This window comes from Lynx canadensis, chromosome B3 (genome assembly GCF_007474595.2).
Source record: "Lynx canadensis isolate LIC74 chromosome B3, mLynCan4.pri.v2, whole genome shotgun sequence".
NCBI classification, from domain to species: domain Eukaryota; kingdom Metazoa; phylum Chordata; class Mammalia; order Carnivora; family Felidae; genus Lynx; species Lynx canadensis.
Genome location: NC_044308.2, coordinates 134,454,540 through 134,473,572, shown reverse-complemented (window position 1 = coordinate 134,473,572; position 19,033 = coordinate 134,454,540). Strand labels below are relative to the sequence as shown.

Sequence of the window (19,033 nt, the reverse complement as noted above, 5' to 3'; positions counted from 1 at the left end):
GGGGGTTCATAATGCTTTGTTGAGTCTAACCGCTAAGTTGGCATCTCATCGTTCAGTCTCCGGTTTAAGGGTTCCCGGAGAGTTGAAGCTATTCTAGGGCTGCCTGCAGTAGGTGGTGATCTCAGGTTATCAGAAAGGTGACCGTGGAGCCTAGAAATGTACCACCTTTAGTATCTGGGTTGGGTGTGGTAGCACCAAGGCACGTAATTAAAGGAATTAGGTACCTCAGAATGTTTTATTAATGTAAAATAGAAATTAGAAATAGGCAAAATTAGGAGATGGCACAGCAGAAAGAGACACTGCCGGCTGACAGAAACAGCGACTTGGCCACGAAGGAGGCAGGCAGGCAGGAGCCACCGAAGCACGGGTACCAAAGGACGAGCCAAGCCAAAGGAAGTTGTCCTAAACTAACGACAGACAGCAGATGAGAGAGTTTTAGGAATATGAAAGACGGGAAGCTACATCATGTGAGGTCGTTGTCCTCAAGATAATGATTTCTGAGGCAAACCACTGCCCAACTGAAAGTCCTGTGTCTGCTCTGTTGAACTTGGCCAGCCGTGCAGCTCTAAATCTCATAGGGGGCGGGGCTGGGCAGCCAGGAAACAATTCAAGATGGAGCATCATGAACATTTTATGTAACATATACTCCGTCACATTTAGTCTTCTCTTACTTACTCTTCACAAGCAATTGTAAAGTAGGTGATACGAGTTCCATTTTATAAGTCAAAGGAACTGAGATTTGAACCCTTAAACTCTGATCTTTTTGCCCTTGACCAAAGCTCATATCTTTCCATGTTACTTTGTTTTGTCCTGTCAGGATGATGGTTATTTATAGTTTGATTTCTATTTTGTTCTGTATATCTCCGTCTCCTTTAAAGATAGGGCAGCATCCTCTATACTGTGCCCTACATGTCGAAAAGATCGCTCCTATGGGAAGGCCATATTTATTGGGAAAATGCCAGAGCAACTGTAGCATTATCTGAAGACATACGGCCAACCCAGAGAGGACACACTGGGTACCCCAGGGATTGGCCAGAGAACTGACAGCTTAGGGTAGCGCTGGACTAATGGAAGTGAAAAAGCAGTATTCTAAGCCAACTCATTGGTCTGGGACATGCCAGTGCTTGTATGGTATGCTGCTATGTAATATTTAAGGCCACATCCTCTTTTAGGTATCTACCTGAGTCATTTCCAGCAGATGATGGTAAGATTAAAGATTCTGTGTCTTACTGTAGTTGCTAAATAGTATGAGTCCCTGTGCTACTTAGGACTTGTTCAGACACTCACTTAAACTCCCAGTAGTAGAATATATCAGGTTCAGATTATATCTGACAAAGCTTGGGTGGCCTCGGTCCCTACTGATGTAAAAAGTTACAGTTACCATGCAGTCATGCAGTGTGAATGTGTAGGAACTTTGGACTCATTTTGTGTGGAGTAAATATTAGCTTCAGGAAAGCTCTGGTTATGCTTGAGGTCAGGCAGGTATTTGAGAGGTCAGGCAGGAGGCCAGTGTTGCACAGACGGGAAGGGGAGTGAAGAGACAGTTCTGTTGTGTCTTTAAGTCATTCTCGCCATTTACATTCTTGCCTCTTCTTAACAGTCTGTTTTCTTTTATTACCTCAGTGCTTAATATTGCTTTTCTATCTGTAAACACAAATGTGATTTTATTTTCTTAAAGCTGCACTCTTGATTTGATAATATAAATAAGACCTTGATTGGCTTGGTTGTTTCAAAAGAATCACTGTATATTTTCTTTCATAGATCATTAAGTACTTTAAATGTTGATTGATGTTGTAATACTGTACTTTATTTTTAACACAAAACTTGGCCAGACAGCGAAAATATTTGCCAGGAGAAACAATTTTGAAAAAGACAGATTGACTTTTGTTGCAAGAAAGTACATAGAGACTTGAATTGTAGAAGCAAAGCATTGTTTTATTTCTAAACATCTGTAGACTGATGATTAGTTTATACGCAGTTTCAACATTTAAACAATATTGGGAAACTCACCTTAAAAGTGGTATTTTCCTCAAAATGCTTGGTTATGTTCTTGCTACCAGAGATGAGATGATTCATTCTGGTCAAACGTATGAAAAGGGAGCTATTACGTATAACACCAGTATGAAAGCAGTAGGTCTTTGATGATTTCAGTCGTTCTTAGAGTCACAACTGTTAGTGCTAGGTACTTGCAACAGTAGGTTTAGGTTCCAGGTATTTGCAGGCCTTGTGTGAAATGTATGAAGGTGCCTTATCAGGCATTAAGTAATTAATGAGAACCGACGACTTGGCTTCATGTTAGATGCTGTGTGAGATGCTAGATAGGATCCTTTCTTCCAAGGAGTTTAGTTAAGTAACATGTAGCGTAGATGCAGAATAGGTTCACAGAGTAAGACAGTGATGTGCTGCAGTGGTCATAAAAGAGTGTGTATTTTCTTCTCTAAGAATCTCATTGAGGGTCAAGGGCATTCTGTGGAGGGAAGGATCTTGAGCAGAGCCCTAAACTAGTAGTAGGGTTTCACCCCCAAAATGTAAGAACGTCTCTCTCCCTTGCCCTCCTAGTGTGACCCCTTTCTCCATAAAATAACATTGAAAGGAAACCCTATGATCCTATAGGTGCTATATTTTCATAGAGAATGTTGGCTGGTAGAAGATCTATTGCTTTCCTTTCTATAAATTGTTCTTTCAGCATTTTACCTGCAAGTGTTTTTGTTCAATACAGTTCCAAAGACTTACTTTGCACACCATCCTGTATTCCTGACTTTCAAACTTATGACACTGGTCCTCTGTGAAGCAAATAGGATGACAGTGTCTTTCATTCACAGTTCTGAACTGATCAGCGTTCAGAATTTCTGTGGAATTGTCAGACACGGGGAAGTGTGCACCTGGGGAAACCTAGACTACAGCTGAACTATTAAAAGATCTGTGATCTTGCTGTATTTATGGCCAGATTTGACATTTTCCTTCTTTCACTTCTTGTTCTCCACCTTCATCCTTGAGGTCAGTTCCTGCTTAAATGAAAAGATGGGATAAAATTGAAGTAGAAAGCACAAAATAGTTCTTGTTTTGATAAGTTATTCAGAAGGATGGTGAATGTTACGATACATGAAGAAAAAGAAGTTTTCATAAGCAATACAAATTTAGATTCTAGAGTTGGAAATATCTTTTGGTATGTCTGCCTCTCTATGGCTGCGCCTTAAAGGACCCCATAACTAAGTTTGTTTTGTTGGTGTGTGTTTTTTTAAAACTATCTTTTAGAGCACTTTTAGGTTTACAACAAAATCGAGAGGGAGGTATAGGCGTTTCCCATGTAACCGTTTTCCCTCCATTATCAACATCAGTCACCGGAACAGTACTTTTTGGGCTTATATACCAAGGATGAACCTACAGTGACACGTCATGATCACCCAAAGTCCTCAGTTTACCTTAAGGTTTACTCCCGGTGTTATGTATTCTATGTGTTATATATTCTAAGGGTTTGGGCAGATGTCTAATGAATTACATCATGATAGTGTCAGAGGATTTGCGCTGCCTTAAAAGTCCTCTGTGCTCTCCACCTGTTCGTCTCTTTCCCCCTCCCTCTACCCTCACCTCTGGAAACCGCTGATCTTCTTACTGCCTCCATAGTTTTTGCCTTTTCCAGAACATTATATAGTTGGAAGCAGACAGTATGTAGCCCTTTCGGATTAGCTTCTTTCACTTAGTAATATGCATTTAAAGTTCCACCGTGTCTTTTCATAGTTTGAGAGCTCATTTCTTTTTAGCGCTGAATGATATTCCATTGTCTGGGTGCACCACGGTTTATTTATCCACTCACCCACTGAATGAAGGACATCTTGGCTGTTTCCAAGTTTTAGCCATTATGAATAAAGATGCTATAAAGTTACGAGCGCAGGATTTTGTGTGGATGTAAGTTTTCAGCTCCTTTGTGTAAATACTGAGGAGTGTGGCTGCTGCAGCGTATGGTAAGAGCATGTTTAGTTTTGTAAGAAAGCGCCAGACTCTTGCAGAGTGGCCTCACCTCTTTGCATCCCCGCCTCCTGCTCACTGGCGCCTGCTGTTGTCAGGGTTGCAGCATTTGGCCGTTCTGGCAGCGTGTGGTGATACCGTGTTATTTTCATTTGCATTTCCCTGAAGACGAATAACGTGGAACATCTTTGCATTTCATTTAAAGCGTTTTTCAGCTCCTCGTGACTGTTCCTTAGTCCCTTGATCTCTGTAGCAAGAGATTCTCTGCTGTCCTGTATGCTGTTTTCCAGCCCAGCGATTAATTTTATGACTATTATTCTAAATTCACTTTCTGTTATATTATTTAAATCCTTTTTGATCAGCTCATTAGCTGTTGTTATTTCCTGGAGATTCTTCTGAGGGGAATTCTTCCGCCTGGTCATTTTGGATAGTCCCTGGTGTGGTGAGGGCCTGCAGGGCACTTCCCCTGTGCTGTGGTGTATAACTGGAGAAAAATATGGAACGCTTCACGAATTTGCGTGTCATCCTTGCGCAGGGGCCATGCTAATCTTCTCTGTATCGTTCCAATTTTAGTATATGTGCTGCCGAAGCGAGCACTGGAACATCTTTTCATACGTTTATTTACCGTCTATACATCTTCTTTGGTGAGGTTGTCAAGGGTTTTGGTTCATTTAAAAATTTTTTTAGGAAATTTTGGTGACTGTTTTTTAAAAAATGTATAAGTTGAGAATGGAAAATTACAGTGTGTAGTTGTGTTTTTTTTTTTTTGAAGGAAATCTAAAAGAATGTATAAAATGAGTCCCAGTAAACCTACTGTAATATGAAGCATAAAAATAGGTTTTAAAGCTACAAATATAAAAGAGATTTAAAATGTTTTTCATGGAACTACCTTTATGGTGCTAGATGGTAGAGTTTTTATTTTAAATAAAGACATTCCGTTTTCCAGGACATGATTTATACAAGAAAACATATAATGTCCTGTTGAACATAGGCCAAATACATTCCCAGACGCTTTGTTACCCAAACCTTTTGAGGGATTTCTTTATAGATGTTTTTGGCAGAAGTGGTGATTTTAGAGGAAACATATAAGAAATACCAGATGCAGTTTTCTGAATTGCCATAAATGGTTAAAAAATTATTTGTGATGATATAAACATCTGGGGGTATACTAGACAATGCCAAGATTTTAGTTAAGAAAAAAGTTAGTATCAATTAGGTAAATAAGCCCTTTTAAACTTAATGGTCATATTTTTAAATGTGTGTTTTATTAATTCTTCTAAGTACAAAGGGAAAAGTATATTGTGTAGAGATGAGAATGTTTTGAGTTAATGTGTTTTGTGTATTTTCCCTCATATGGATGGGGTAATTCAGAACATAAATCATGTATTCTTTTTTGTCCTGTGTTCTGGTCTTCCCAGATCCTCTCCCTTCCTAGAGAAAAATGAATCAGTCTCGCATTTACTTCTCAAAAATTCATTGTTTCCTGCTGTGTCCCTGGCACCAGGATAGGCACTGGAGAGAGAAAGACAGGGGACCGGTACTTTCAGGAGGCTTCTAGTCAGCCACGAAGGGGAAGGTTGCATGTAATCACAAACAGGCAACAGATTTCAAAAGGAAGGAACGATTCATACTACTTGATGATGGTAATGTGGAAGGGTGGAGAAGGTACAGTATACCGGACCTCACCTGAGTGACTAATAGGTCCAGCCAAGCAGGCAGGAAGCCGGGGAAGAGCGTTCTAGACGGAGGGAGGAATTCACATACCTGAAACTGGCTGAAGTATCTGGCGACCGGTAACGACCAAAGGGAAGGCGGAGGTGGAAGTGGGTGGTTAATGTGGAGAAACGAAACTGTAAGTGTGGATCACAAACACAACTTATAAACTGGGGGCCAAGTCATAGTCAGTGAAAGCGCAAGGAGGACCAAGGAGAGACAGTGTTGAATCGGAGAGTTCCTCACGGAGGCTCCACCCGACCGTCGCCACGCAGGCGTGTAGGCCCAGCGCTGCCAAATCTCCGGCTCCTTCAAGAGACACTGGAAATGCAGACTTTTGTGTGAAATATTCCAGTTTTCTATGTGACGCTGAATTTAAAACAACCTGTGTGGGCTGAAAAAGCATTTTGGGGGGCCAGATTGAGTCAGTGCTCATTTGCAACAGGGAACTTTCAGAAACGAGTTGAGGCTCAGTCTGCCACTTAGCGTTTCGTCATTGTTTTCTATAGTGATGATGATACTCAGTAAGTGGCAACATTATTACAATGACTTGACTTTTCTCTGACAAAATTGCGGCCCTTTCTTTTGGGATTTGGCTAGTCTGTGTGAACCTTTTAAAATGAAAATATGTAACCTGATTCACGGTATTGTCTTTTGAAAAACTTTTGTTTCGATATGGAAAAATGCAGTACAAATTACTTGAATTCACACTGAAGGATTGAGGAAGGGGGTAGAGGGGGAAAATAAATTTGATCTGGTTCCATTAAAGACATTTATATAAAAAAAAATCTCTTAAATGCACATGGTAACTCTAATTTAATTGTACAAATAATCCAGGAGACCTCAATGTTGCTATTTCAGTGTAGTCCAGATTCTGATCTAGTGAAATTCAAATTAGTGAGGTTATACTGTATTAATAAAACTCTTTTCCTGTGAGTTCATTGCGAGGAAGTGGAATTTCAAAAATTACTTTTCATTCATCACTGAGTAATTACAGTTATGGAATGAGAAAGCACTTGCCATGTACTCTATCTAGACCTTAAAATTCTATCATATGGTTGAAAAGAATGGAGTTAAAAGACAAAGCAGATGTAGCATGTCTCAACTTCACGTGTTAAATATAAGATTTCTTTAGAAAGTTTTCTTTGGTGTTATAAAGAAAATGATTGTATGTTAAGTTGACATTCTGTAATAAAAAGACCATCTAACTTCCAGCCTTTGCCTTAATTATATTTAATTAAATATTAAACAAAGAGGCTACGTTTCCTTATATTGAATTTCATGTATTAGATTTAAATTTATTTTTTAGGTAGTGTAGTGCAAGTAAGACACTAGACTCAAGTTTATTTACCAACACACCTGTAAATGAAATAATCTAACATTTTTTTCTTCCTTCGCGTGGCTCCTTTGCCTTGGTTCAAAAAGAGGATAAGACAAAATGGAGGCAAAACTATCGATGTTAATATAACCAAAGTGATACATTATTGGTATTGGTTAGGGATAGGTTAAAAGATGGATTATTTTGTTATTTTAAGAAATCAGATGAATGAGTCCTAATGCTTTATATAGCACTTCACTGTTTAGAAAAGTCACATTTAATCAGTAGGTTCAAAATCCTTTGAGATTAAGCATGCATATTTTACAAAATAGGCAACAAAGTCTGGCCCCGGTGACAGGACCGTGGTTCCTATCCAGGTCTTATTACAGGACCGTGATTCATATATTCTCCTGACCTTCAAGTCCTGTTCCAATCACTTTTCTCAGTCAGGTGACTGTTAAAAAGTCTGACTTGAGTCTTGTCCAAGAGAGCTAAGTCATGCAATAGCCAAATGACTTTGTAAGGAGTGTGACTTAATTTTACGATGTGCTGTGAAGATAGTATTACAGTGCAGTGTTACTCATCACAAATAAAATGTAAAGTTACAACGAGCCGATTTGTTGTAGTCAGTTACATTTTATGTTCAATTTTGATTGTAAATCAAGTGATGAAGACCATGGTGTCCTCTCTAGGCATTCACGGAGAAGAGGCTGTGATCTGGCAGGTTTGAGGATCTCCTATACTTAGAGTAATTCTTCCCCTAAACTAGACTAATCTCACTTGCTTTATTGCTCAACTCTCAAGTGTATCCCCCTGCCTTTTTTTTTTTTTTTTTTTTTTTTTTATTGTTTTCAACTTCCAAAGAATTATTTTGGCATGTTAGATTATTTCACAGGGATATTATATTTGGCTAAAAACCCATTTCTGAATAACCGTTATTTTGTCTGCCCATATAAATACAGTTCTGATTTCAAATTGTGGTTTGAATTAGTGTTCAGTTTTTGTGGAGAAATCTTCAGGATCTCTGATGGGAGGAAAATAAGGGTGCCTCGAGAAAGAGAGAAGTCCATAGGGGCCTTTGAAGTCGGTATTGCCTTTCTGTCCTAAACCTTTCCTAGTTCATACGGTTCTTCCAAGCCCTCCCCCAAAATTCTGAGGGTCTTTTCCTAGACTTAAATACCAGAATACATTGAAAGTACTACATGAGTTTGAACCGTTCCAGGCGTGCCTGCAAGCATATGCAGGGTTATCAATTCTGTCACATTAGTTTAGGACTAACTTAATATTCTGATGAGTTTGAGAAATTTTTACCCTATTATTTTGGCCATGAGGATGTTATGACCCTACCATTCAGAACAGAGATTTTAATCAGAATTATAACCATTCTTGATGAATTTTCATCAAGAAAATATTTTTGACTTGAACTTTATTAAGACAGATTTCTTGATCTGTTTTTTATAGAGCAAGGTTAAATTTTTCTAATTTTACTAAAATTTTAATCAGAATCAATTCTTTGCTTTGTGCATATTACTCTGAAGATGTCTGTCGTTCAGTTTTATCTTTCTTTTGTTTTTTTAATAAGAGACGATATACTGTAGTGGTTATATCCTGGTTATGCTCCAAAGCAGTGCTATCCAATAAAAATATAATGCAAGCCACATGTATAATTTAATAATGTTTAGTAGCCAGGTGAAGTTGATTTTAGTAACATAATTTATATATCCCAGTATATCCAGAATATTATAATTTTGATATATAATCAATATAAAAAATCCTTAATTTTAGAAAAAGTTAGATAGGAGAAGGGAAATATGAGAGACGAGAAAGGTGGAGGTAAGCTTGACCTCTGGTTTTCTGCTACCTTTCCATAGTGGGGGAGGGTGAAACAGAAGACTGTGCTTATTGTTACTCTGGCTCTTGCTTTAGCTCATGAGTGGGATGATAGATTCAGAACATTGACACGAGATTAGTTTACTTACTGTTCATAGTTGAGAATTCTATTTACATTCAGAATGCAGTGTTAGGGCCCAAAGAGTACCATGTGTTCATTGTATATATGTGCCTGTTGAGAATCCAAAATCTTTTACTGACTCAAACTTTAATAATAATCTTGTTCTCTCTCTCCCTCTCCCTCTCCCTCTCCCTCTCTCTCTCTCTCTCTCTCTTGTTTTAATGTCCAAGCTTAAATTCCTTACTGGTAAGACAGGAAAGGAAACGTTTGTAGTAGATTTTCCGAACACAAACTTTGCTTTTATAATATGGTTATGGCAACCATCTCTATTTTGGTAAAGTTAGCCTATTATATGAATTACATTTTGCAATTTAGATTTTTGCAATTTAGAAGGACCACAAGCCATTGCAAACAGTTAAACTGAACATTTTTGTATATGTGTTTAGTACTCTAAATCAGAACATTAGGCATTGTGCAAGGCAGAATGAAAACATAAAGCAGATGGACCTGGCCTAATCTGTAGGGTTCAGATGAAACTTTGAGGAAGTGACCCTAGGACCTTAGATATGGAGGTGCTGATGGAAAAGAGCTTTTCAAGTAGAAGAAAAAACATTGGTAGAGGTTGCATAGTTGGAATTGAGAGTCTGGAAATAAACCGTACTTTTATGATCAATTGGTTTTCAACAAGCGTGCCAAAAGAATACTTTTTCAACATATGGTGCTGGAACAACCGGATGTCCACATGCACAAGAACAAAATCAATCCCTTACCTCACACCGTGCGTGAGAATTAACTCAGCATGCATCACAGACCTGCATTTTAAAGTCACAATTATAACATTAAAAAAAAAAGGAGGGGGGGTGCCTGGGTGGCTCAGTCGGCTAAGCGTCGGCTTCGGCTCAGGTCATGATCTCGCGGTCCATGAGTTTGGGCCCCGCATCGGGCTCTGTGCTGACAGCTCAGAGCCTGGAGCCTGCTTCGGATTCTGTGTCTCCCTCTCTCTCTGCCCCTCTCCTGCTCATGCTCTGCCTCTCTCTGTCTCAAAAATAAGTAAAAACATTTAAAAAAAAATAAAGTCACAATTCTAAAACTCTCAGAAGAAAACATAGGAGTAAATCTTTGTGATGTTAAATTAGGCATTGATTTCTTAGATGTGACTCTAAAAGCACAAATAACAAAAGAAAAAATAAATTGGACTTCATCAAAATTGACAACTCTGGTAAATAAAAGGATGCCATCAAGAAAGCAAAATGACATCCCACGGAATGGGTGAAAATATTTACAAGTTCTGTATCTGACAAGGGACTTGTATCCAGCTACTACCTGGAAAATGCAGCATAATTCAAAGAGTAGGTTTGTGGAAAGAGATCGGAGTCCAGTGTTTGGATTGGAGTGTTTCTCGATTCGAAAAGTAGAGCTCTGCTGCAAAGCAGTCGCCTCTTCATTTCTTTCAGATCCAAACTTGTCATCTAACTTGGATAGGCATCTCCTTCAGCTCAAACTCTCCATTTCTCAGGTGGCAGGTATCAACACCCCATGGGCGTGGCCGAGCGTTCCTTAGTCTGGGGATCGTTGGCCCCATGGCACGGCCGCATATATGAACAGGGTACTCTTGTTGTAATTCTAGACTTTGCCTATAATACTGCTTGGATTCCAGCTGTTTCACCAAGATTTTACAGATTTTGCTTCCTTTTTAAACAAATGAGAATTATAAAGTAGTCCAGCATCCTTCTGAATTAGTCGTATAAGCTACAGTCATCTTGATTAGTGTGTTAGAACCAGTGATCTGAATTGTATTTTGCAAGTTCTGTGCCTCAGAATACTTTGTCCTAGGAGCTGCATCCGAGCCATGCTCTTAGTTGTGTTAAATACTCTTCTTAGCTCACCAGAAACCAGTCCAGCCAGGAAAATGGAAAAAGGAAAATCTAAAATTGTCCTTTCCATTTCTTCCCATTAAAGAGTGGCTCTGGAAATGTTTTATACAAGGAAGCAGTGGTGAAAAATCTCTTTTTTGCTATTAAGTTTCTGAAGAGAATGAAACCCTTTTTTTGGTTTTTAAATTTTCTATTAAACAATTGATTGGGGGGGGGGGGCAGATAAACCATGTGAATTAGTGCATACTCTGGCTGCTAGGTAATTTCTATACCAGAAAGCCTAGTTTCCTGAACCAAGAAGAGATGGAACTAATTGAATGTCACTAATTAGAGTAAGTGTATGTATGCAGATTTTGCAGGAAAGATGTTATAAACCTCATTATATATTCATCCAGGCTATTTTAATCCGTTAACGACTCTCTTTATTCACATGTTTTAAAACAGATGAGCTCCGACAAGAAATGCTGGACGATGTACAAAAGAAATTGATGAACTTAGTCAACAGCACAGAAGGAAAAGTGGACAAGTATGCTCTGCCTATTAACTTTTATGTATTTTATGGAGATTACCTTTATGGTGAAAACAGCTTCTACATGTAGATGTTTATGTGTGATTAAGTTTTTTAAAAGCCTTTTCTTGTATGGTGATGAGATGTAGGTCGTTTTCATGAGGCGTCAGTAGAATAACTTAACTTCTCTTGGTTTTTAAAGACTTCTCCCAGCTCAAATTACTTTTCTTGAAACCATATGGAAGAGTTAAAACACCACCATAATATGAAGCACTTAGAAAATAGAAAGTTTTATTCTTATCATTCTTTTTAGTTCTCTTTAGCTGTCCTTAAATAAACATACCTTGTCTGAAACCTAGGTATATATGTAACATGTCATTAATGTTTTAAAGATTTAGATATTATTAGCAAATTTTTAATAAACGTGAGTGGGGAGGTATAAGCGTAACTGTTAAGCACAAGGAGTGTCGTCACCACTTAAGGTGGGGAGGGAGAAATCCTAAGTATCTTACAGTAGAGCCCAGATAGGCACCGAAAGTTACTTACCTAGGCGCTGTCTCAGTTGATTGATTTATTTGTTGGAGAAAATGAGTGGGTAATAAATGATGTTTTAAAAGGTATCCGTTTTTTAGGTTGTTCGAAATATTCTCCATTAGACTTGTCAAGATTTTTTTTTAAGTACTTTAAAACGTTTTATCGTTTAGTGTTTTTTGTAACAATTGCTTAAGTATAATTAAATATTCATATGTTTAGTGTTTATTGTTTGGGGACACTAAGTATTGGGATAAGTGTTGAGTTAGCTTGAGCTGTTTCTGCCTTTATTTTCACAGAGTCCTCATGAGAAACCTCTTCATTGGACATTTCCATACACCAAAACATCAGCGCCATGAGGTGTTACGATTAATGGGAAGCGTCCTGGGTATCAAGAGGGAGGAAATGGAGCAGGTAACCAAACAATTGGAAGTCATTCTGAATATATTCATAATTCACATAGTGGCATCATTTAAAATTATCTTCTTTACTCAGTATTAGGTAACTTTTCATTTTTCTCAGTAACGTGGAAATGGAACCGTTTCATACTATAGTGAAGAGGTGAATTTGTTCAGTTTGTATAGTGTTAGTTCCGTAACTACGTCTCCTATCAGAGGGCTGAAATTTTGAGACATGGCAGTCCTCAACTTTTACTTGAGATAGTGCTTGGGATGACATTTTATTGTATCGGTAGCCTCTCTCACTAGGAAACATTTACTGGGAATTGGACTTGAAAAGCATAGTTCGCTACCATCTGAAATCATGTAAAAATAGTTTTTTCTTTTCTTGTATTGATAACATTTTTCTGTTTGAAAATAATCTTTTCAGTTGCTTCATGAAGATCAGGGTGGTGTTACCAGGTGGATGACTGGATGGCTTGGAGGAGGATCCAAAAGCGTCCCCAACACACCTCTGAGACCAAATCAGCAATCTGTGCTGAACAGTGTAAGAGCCAATTTTATTCTTGCTGAATATGAGTGGTGCAATGATTGTACATCACATTCATTTGCAAAAACCAGATTTCTTTTTTACGTTATTTTATTATACAGACCTTTGATTTTGGAATTGTGGAAACTGAGATCTCCAGAGAGATTAGCTTAAGGATCATAAGCCAGTTTAAATAATTTTATTTCATATATGTTTCGTTTTAACTTTTTATTTATATGGTACTTTTATTTTTCAAAGTACTAAGTATTTTTTTCCTTTGTATTTGATCATACTGCTATAGGCACACAGCCATTTGTCTTGCTACTAAATGACGAGATTCTTAAAGACAGAGGCTATGCATGTTTGTGTCCACCTAGTCCTTGAACACTTACTACCGAGCACCTGCTCTGTACCAGACTGTTCTCAGCTTGGGGGATGCACCAGCAAACCAGAAGACAAAGCACTTCCCCTCAACAGATCTACATCTTGGCAGGAGGAGGCATTAATAAACATGAAAACATAGTGCCTACTAGTCTTCATGAATATTGATAAATTGAGTAGCTCAAGCTGCCCGGCTGGCTTAGAGCATGCAACTCTTCGTCTCAGGGTCATGGGTTTGAGCCCCACGTTGGGCATAGAGATTACTTAACTAAATAAAAACTAAAAAAATTTAAAAATAAAAACAATAAATTGAGTAGTAGCTCTGTGAATCAGAATGTGGAGTTTTCTTATTTTACTTTGTTTTTTAATAAAGAGGAAACTGATGCTAGGTGATATACCCAGAGTTGGTTGAAGATAAACAATGCCCTATTTTAAATTGGATGGCATAAAGTTTGTTTTAAAGGAAAAGTCTACAACTACATTGTGTTAATCTGATAATCTTACTGGTGAGCTGCTGCTGTGTATTCATCGATTGGATGTTACTTTAGAAAAATATGACTATTTAATACTGTTTTCCATCAATATAGTGTTTCATGTCCATGTAAACAGTTATTAAAATGATTTAAGGCTTGGGGCGCCTGGGTGGCGCAGTCGGTTAAGTGTCCGACTTCAGCCAGGTCACGATCTTGCGGTCCGTGAGTTCGAGCCCCGCGTCGGGCTCTGGGCTGATGGCTCAGAGCCTGGAGCCTGTTTCCGATTCTGTGTCTCCCTCTCTCTCTGCCCCTTCCCCGTTCATGCTCTGTCTCTCTCTGTCCCAAAAATAAATAAACGTTGAAATAAAATGATTTAAGGCTTGATGTCTGAAGTGCCATCGGGTAGCTAATTATGACTGTGAGGTTGGTAACAAGTGTTTGATCAAACATCATTGATTACATTGCTAAAGATTTTAATTGATCTGTAACTAAAGCACTAGTAGTTTTATTTGTTCATATAAACAATTGTTTCATTAATTGTTCATATTACTTATAAAAAAATGATTCAGAAGGCATGATTTGTTTTTGATATTTGGAGTAGCTGGTACATTTTCTTAATTGTAGAAATATAATATATATGTAATTTATAATATCTGCCTAATTAACCCAAATACTGTTTCCTTAGTCTTTTTCAGAACTTTTTGTTAAATTTCTAGAAACAGAATCTCACCCATCTGTTCCACCACCAAAGCTTTCTGTTCATGATCTGAAACCTCTGGATTCACCAGGAAGGAGAAAGGCAGTTACAAATGTGCCAGAAAGTTTTAAAGGTAAAACCAGATACTTACTTAGTTTTTCTACAGTTTAAAAAATTGAATGTTTAATATATAATTATGGTTTATAGTGATATTAACTAAATTTTTAGTGTTTCTGAAAATGTACAGTGACTTCTCCCAACATTCCAGTAAGGCATTAGATTTTGCCTCATATATTCTTACAGCAATCTGATGCTTAATTGGCTTGGATTAGCTTAAACAATGTGGAGTATTTTTCTTTTGTATATTGGAATAATTCTGTCTGCATAAGCCACTTTGAATTCTTTTTGGAAGTGCTGGTGAACTGGTAAACCTTTGCTTGGTCACCTGTTTTTCCTTCCTACTAAGGATACTTATTGCTAAATTAGAGTTAAAAGTGTATAGTTAAAGATTTTTTTCCCTGTGGACATCTAAGTGTTACACTCAATAACCAAACCGTGGTATGTTAATAATATTTATAAGAGCAGTACAGTAAACTGGCTTAGACATCCAAGAATGTATTGAAAGTATTCTTATGTGTTAAACGGTCTGCCTAGAAGCAAATGGTCTGGTGGTTGTATGATCTGTATGCATAGCTTTCTATCCCACTAGGTCATAAGGGTCTTATTTATATTTATATCACCTATTTTGGCATGCATGAAATTTTCTTGAAAATGAAGTATAATCCATTAGACTATAAACGGATTCTTGATTAGAAAGTCTCTCTTTTATCTGAAGTCTACATATTTTAATACAGACTAACTTGTTTGCTAGTTGGACTATAAAGGTGTGTGTTACTTTATACCCAAGTTCATATCACATCAGATACGTAAATTTGAATAAAATATTAAAGAATTTATATTCTGAAATTCAAAACAAATTGCCTTAAGTCATTTAGCTGTTTCTATTTTCCTGAACTTTGATAAAAAGAGAAATGGTAAAATCTGTTTTGGGAAAAGGTTTGGCCACTAAATTTAGTGAAAAGTCATCAAGACCTTACTAAAAATGCTTTCTTCCTGCTACACTAGGTTGTAGTGTCTTCACGTGGATTCCAAAATTCATTGCGGCAAGATCTCCTGCTCCCTGCTCTGCCCCTCCCTCTCCTCCTCTTTTCTTTCTCTCCTCCTCTCCACTTACCAGGCTATGTTCCCAGCTTGGTTTGGATCGATCAGAGACCAAAGCTAGTGATGTTCTGAGCTGGTATAGGGTTTGCATTTAAAGAAAAGCAAGCCTACTCTTTAATCCTGGATTCAGAAGTATGTGGCAAGGGTCAGAGCTTACTAAGGGGCACCGGAAGCTTTTCCAGAGTTTGGAAAGCTGTCATTCACACGGAAGTAAAGCTTGGAGACCCAGGCTACTTGACGATGAGTTGATTTGATGAATTTGTCTCAATGCTTTCTTTGTTCTAGAGGTTACTCTTCATTTGAGTTTCCCATTGCTGAGTGGTGCTTGTCTCTTAACAGTGACGTGGTTAGCGGTCTCGGGTAACAAAGCGGAATTCTATCCACCAAGACATCAGGGCATAAACAAATACCTCTTCCCATAAAAACTAGTTTCAGCCTAACTTTATAGAGAAATAATCTAAGGAAGAATTGTTTCAAACCTTTGAATGTTAAAAAGAGGAGGATCAGGTAACATAATGTATATCTTGTTTTTCTTTGGGTAAATTAATGTCAGATCTGATTGTTACCACTGTGGTGTTGGTGCCAGTTTTTTTCATGGCCTTCATAATTATTGGGGGAAAACAAGTTCTCAAGTCTGTCATCTTTATGGTAAGTAGTTACAAAATTTGCGTGCATCGTAACATAGAAAACGCCCTCTAAAAGGCAGTTCTTAAAGGAAATGAAGTTTATCAGTTATGTAAGTGGTATTTAAGTGTCAAACAACGTTAATGCGTTTCATAAAGTATTGGCTGTATATATGGGTATTCCTATCCCTTCCCTGTTCTTTGTCCGTTCATCTCTCTTGCTGTTTGTCTTCTTTCACCCTCTATGTGTCGTAGACTCTGCTTAGCAGATCCAGAACCCAGCAGCGTAAGAATTAAATTTATTTGGGGGCCCAATCTAGGAACCGAGAACACATGTACACCGTTAACCAAATCACATATCGGCGACTGAACAGCTTGTGTTTTATCATGTAGATGGCACAGAATCCAGATCTGGTAGAAGAACAGATGTGAATCCATTCCTGGCTCCCCGCTCTGCGGCTGTGCCTCTTATGAACCCGGCGGGACTTGGACCTGGTGGGCCTGGGCATCTGCTCCTGAAACCCATCTCCGATGTGTTGCCCACGTTTACACCCTTGCCAGTGTCACCCGACAACAGTGCTGGAGTTGTGTTGAAAGACCTTTTAAAGCAGTAGATGATTCCCAAGCCAGAGACAAACACGTGGCACTTTAAAGAAACCGTGAACACTATGTGTGTGTACTTTATCACAAAGTGGCCTTTTGGAGAAAGTCATGTAATTGTTCGCAGTTGTATATTCTCTAAACTTAATAAAAATATTCTTATTGCTTTTAGAAATTGCAGGTGTCCCAGGAGGAAGTGTTTGCTATAATACATGCTGTTTTCCTTCTCTGATTTGACCTTTAATTTAAGCTAGAAACATTTTATTTTTTAATTTACAAATAATAAAAAAGATAAAGATAAAAATTTCTAGTAGCTTATATCAGCTCTTTACTTCTTCCTATGATTTTCAAGCTCATTTAAGTTAGAGACGCATGGTCTATCTTTTAAAGATAATCAAGAGACTTAGAAAAAGAAGAAGCGGCAGAAGAAAACAAGTAGCGGCTTTTCTCTAAGTGCTGAAACATATATTCATCTTGAGAGGGCTCTGTGTCGACAGGCCAGCAACACGGTTGTCCCTGGGAGATTGTAGGTGTCCTGAGGTGGAATGTGTGTTTGTTTGCTTCTATGCAATTTTATCCCAGGTGTAGATTGACGTGATCACCGCTACAATACAGAGACCAGATGGTTTCATCAGGGGTCTCTCGTGCTGCCCCGCGATGTTTTATAATCGTGGCCACCTCCTTCCCTACGCACATCCCCTCCCAACCCCTGGCAACCACCGACCGCTCTCCAGCTCTGTAACTTTGTCACGTCGGGAGGGCTGTGTAAATGGACTCCTGCGGTATGTTGTTACCTTTGACATCGGCTTTTTTCACTCCGCGCACTTCCCTTGAGACCCATCCAGGTTGTTGCCCGTATGGGTAATTTGTTCCTTTTTGACATGAGTACATACTGCGGAGATAGGATTTAGTTTTATGAGCCAAGTTATCCTCTTAAAACCGTTTCCTCACACACAGACACACAACTTTCATGTGAGTGTTAAGTCACACGGCTGCATTTAGGTACCTATAATTAGCAATATCACTAAACATGATACCTCCTGCCTCTGTCCGAGGCGTGAAGGGAGAGGTACGCAGATCCAGTAGTTCTCCATTGTCCTCTCACCCTCACGGTCACTGAAGGTAGTGACGTCACTGCAGCAACACCAGCACCAGGTGTTTGGAACTTAAGAGTAAGGGAGTAGGTCTTTAATTTTTTATAAACCCGTCATAAGATTCAGTCCCTGACTTGGAACTTAATTATATCAAGACGTTCATGTTTGTGTTAGTTGTTGAAGTTGTACATTTAAAGACATGTCTTGCAAATTTTGTACATTTCAGTATGTCTTTAACATAGAAACATCTGTGTAACAAGGAAAGGTGAAAATAATACTAATCCAAATATGTAAATAGGCCTGGCTCTGGCCAGAGCTCAGTTTGATTGTAAATTTTGCTGTGATTAACTGTATACTTTGTGTACTGTATTTAGATTGGAAGATTGGAAGTCTTCGCGTACAGATGGGTAAAACTTGTTTCTCTGAAATGTGCAGTAGCTGAGACATTGCTGCTTCAGAACATCACCTGTCTCCTGAGCTAATGTATTTACACTGCCGTTCTTGATTTAGTATACTTTAAAGGAAGCTGTCTTGATTTAGTATACTTTAAAGGAAGCTGATTTAGTATACTTTAAAGGAAGCTGTATTTAGTATACTTTAAAGGAAGCAAACATAGAAGTTCTATGTTAGGACTGGGCGACTGCCTCATGTCCGTTTTGCCCATTATTATTTCTTATGAAATTATTACCCTTCGGTTTTATATGATCTTTCCAAAGATACTTTCACTGGCCATCTTAAATTATTTGCTGCTTGCCATTGAAGTTTCATTTCAGTGTGGAGCATCTGAAATAAAAGTTTCTAATTCTAAGTTAAAAGAAAAAAAAGACACATGATCCTTCATTTTGAAGAAACAGAACATGCAAAAAAGCTTTGTCTTTTAATTTGAAAAGGAGATGCATGGTGCATATTTAAATAACATATCATATTTTAAATGCCTTTTATGACATTTTGAGTATTTCCTTCCCTGCTCAAAACAGCCTGGCCTCCCACCCCTTGTTTAACGTAAGTTTGAAAGCTGTTCTGGGTGGGTTGCATATCTAAACTTCACAGCATGACCTTACATGGCTGCTATTTAAATAAGTATGTGACCTTATCCTCAAGCTGTAGTACCTAATGGTTCAGTTGTATCGCGGTTGAAACTATAGCTCACTGGTAT

General features: G+C 38.2%; 1 protein-coding gene and 1 non-coding gene across 3 annotated transcripts in view; one reads left to right on the top strand and one right to left on the bottom strand.

The window, feature by feature from the left end:
- Positions 1–16,958, top strand: part of TRIP11 (thyroid hormone receptor interactor 11) — a 62,523-nt gene extending 45,565 nt beyond the window's left edge. For both annotated transcript variants that reach the window (XM_030319808.2, XM_030319809.1), the window contains exons 17-21: positions 11,267–11,348; positions 12,161–12,275; positions 12,690–12,806; positions 14,328–14,472; positions 16,577–16,958. In XM_030319808.2, the coding sequence (XP_030175668.1) occupies positions 11,267–11,348; positions 12,161–12,275; positions 12,690–12,806; positions 14,328–14,472; positions 16,577–16,797 (680 nt within the window). In that variant the 3' untranslated portion in view covers positions 16,798–16,958. The remainder of the gene's footprint in view (positions 1–11,266; positions 11,349–12,160; positions 12,276–12,689; positions 12,807–14,327; positions 14,473–16,576) is intronic.
- On the bottom strand, positions 4,457–4,563 carry LOC115517311. Its single transcript, XR_003969775.1, has one exon. It is a non-coding gene; the product is annotated as a U6 spliceosomal RNA (small nuclear RNA).
- Positions 16,959–19,033: the final 2,075 nt, after the last annotated feature.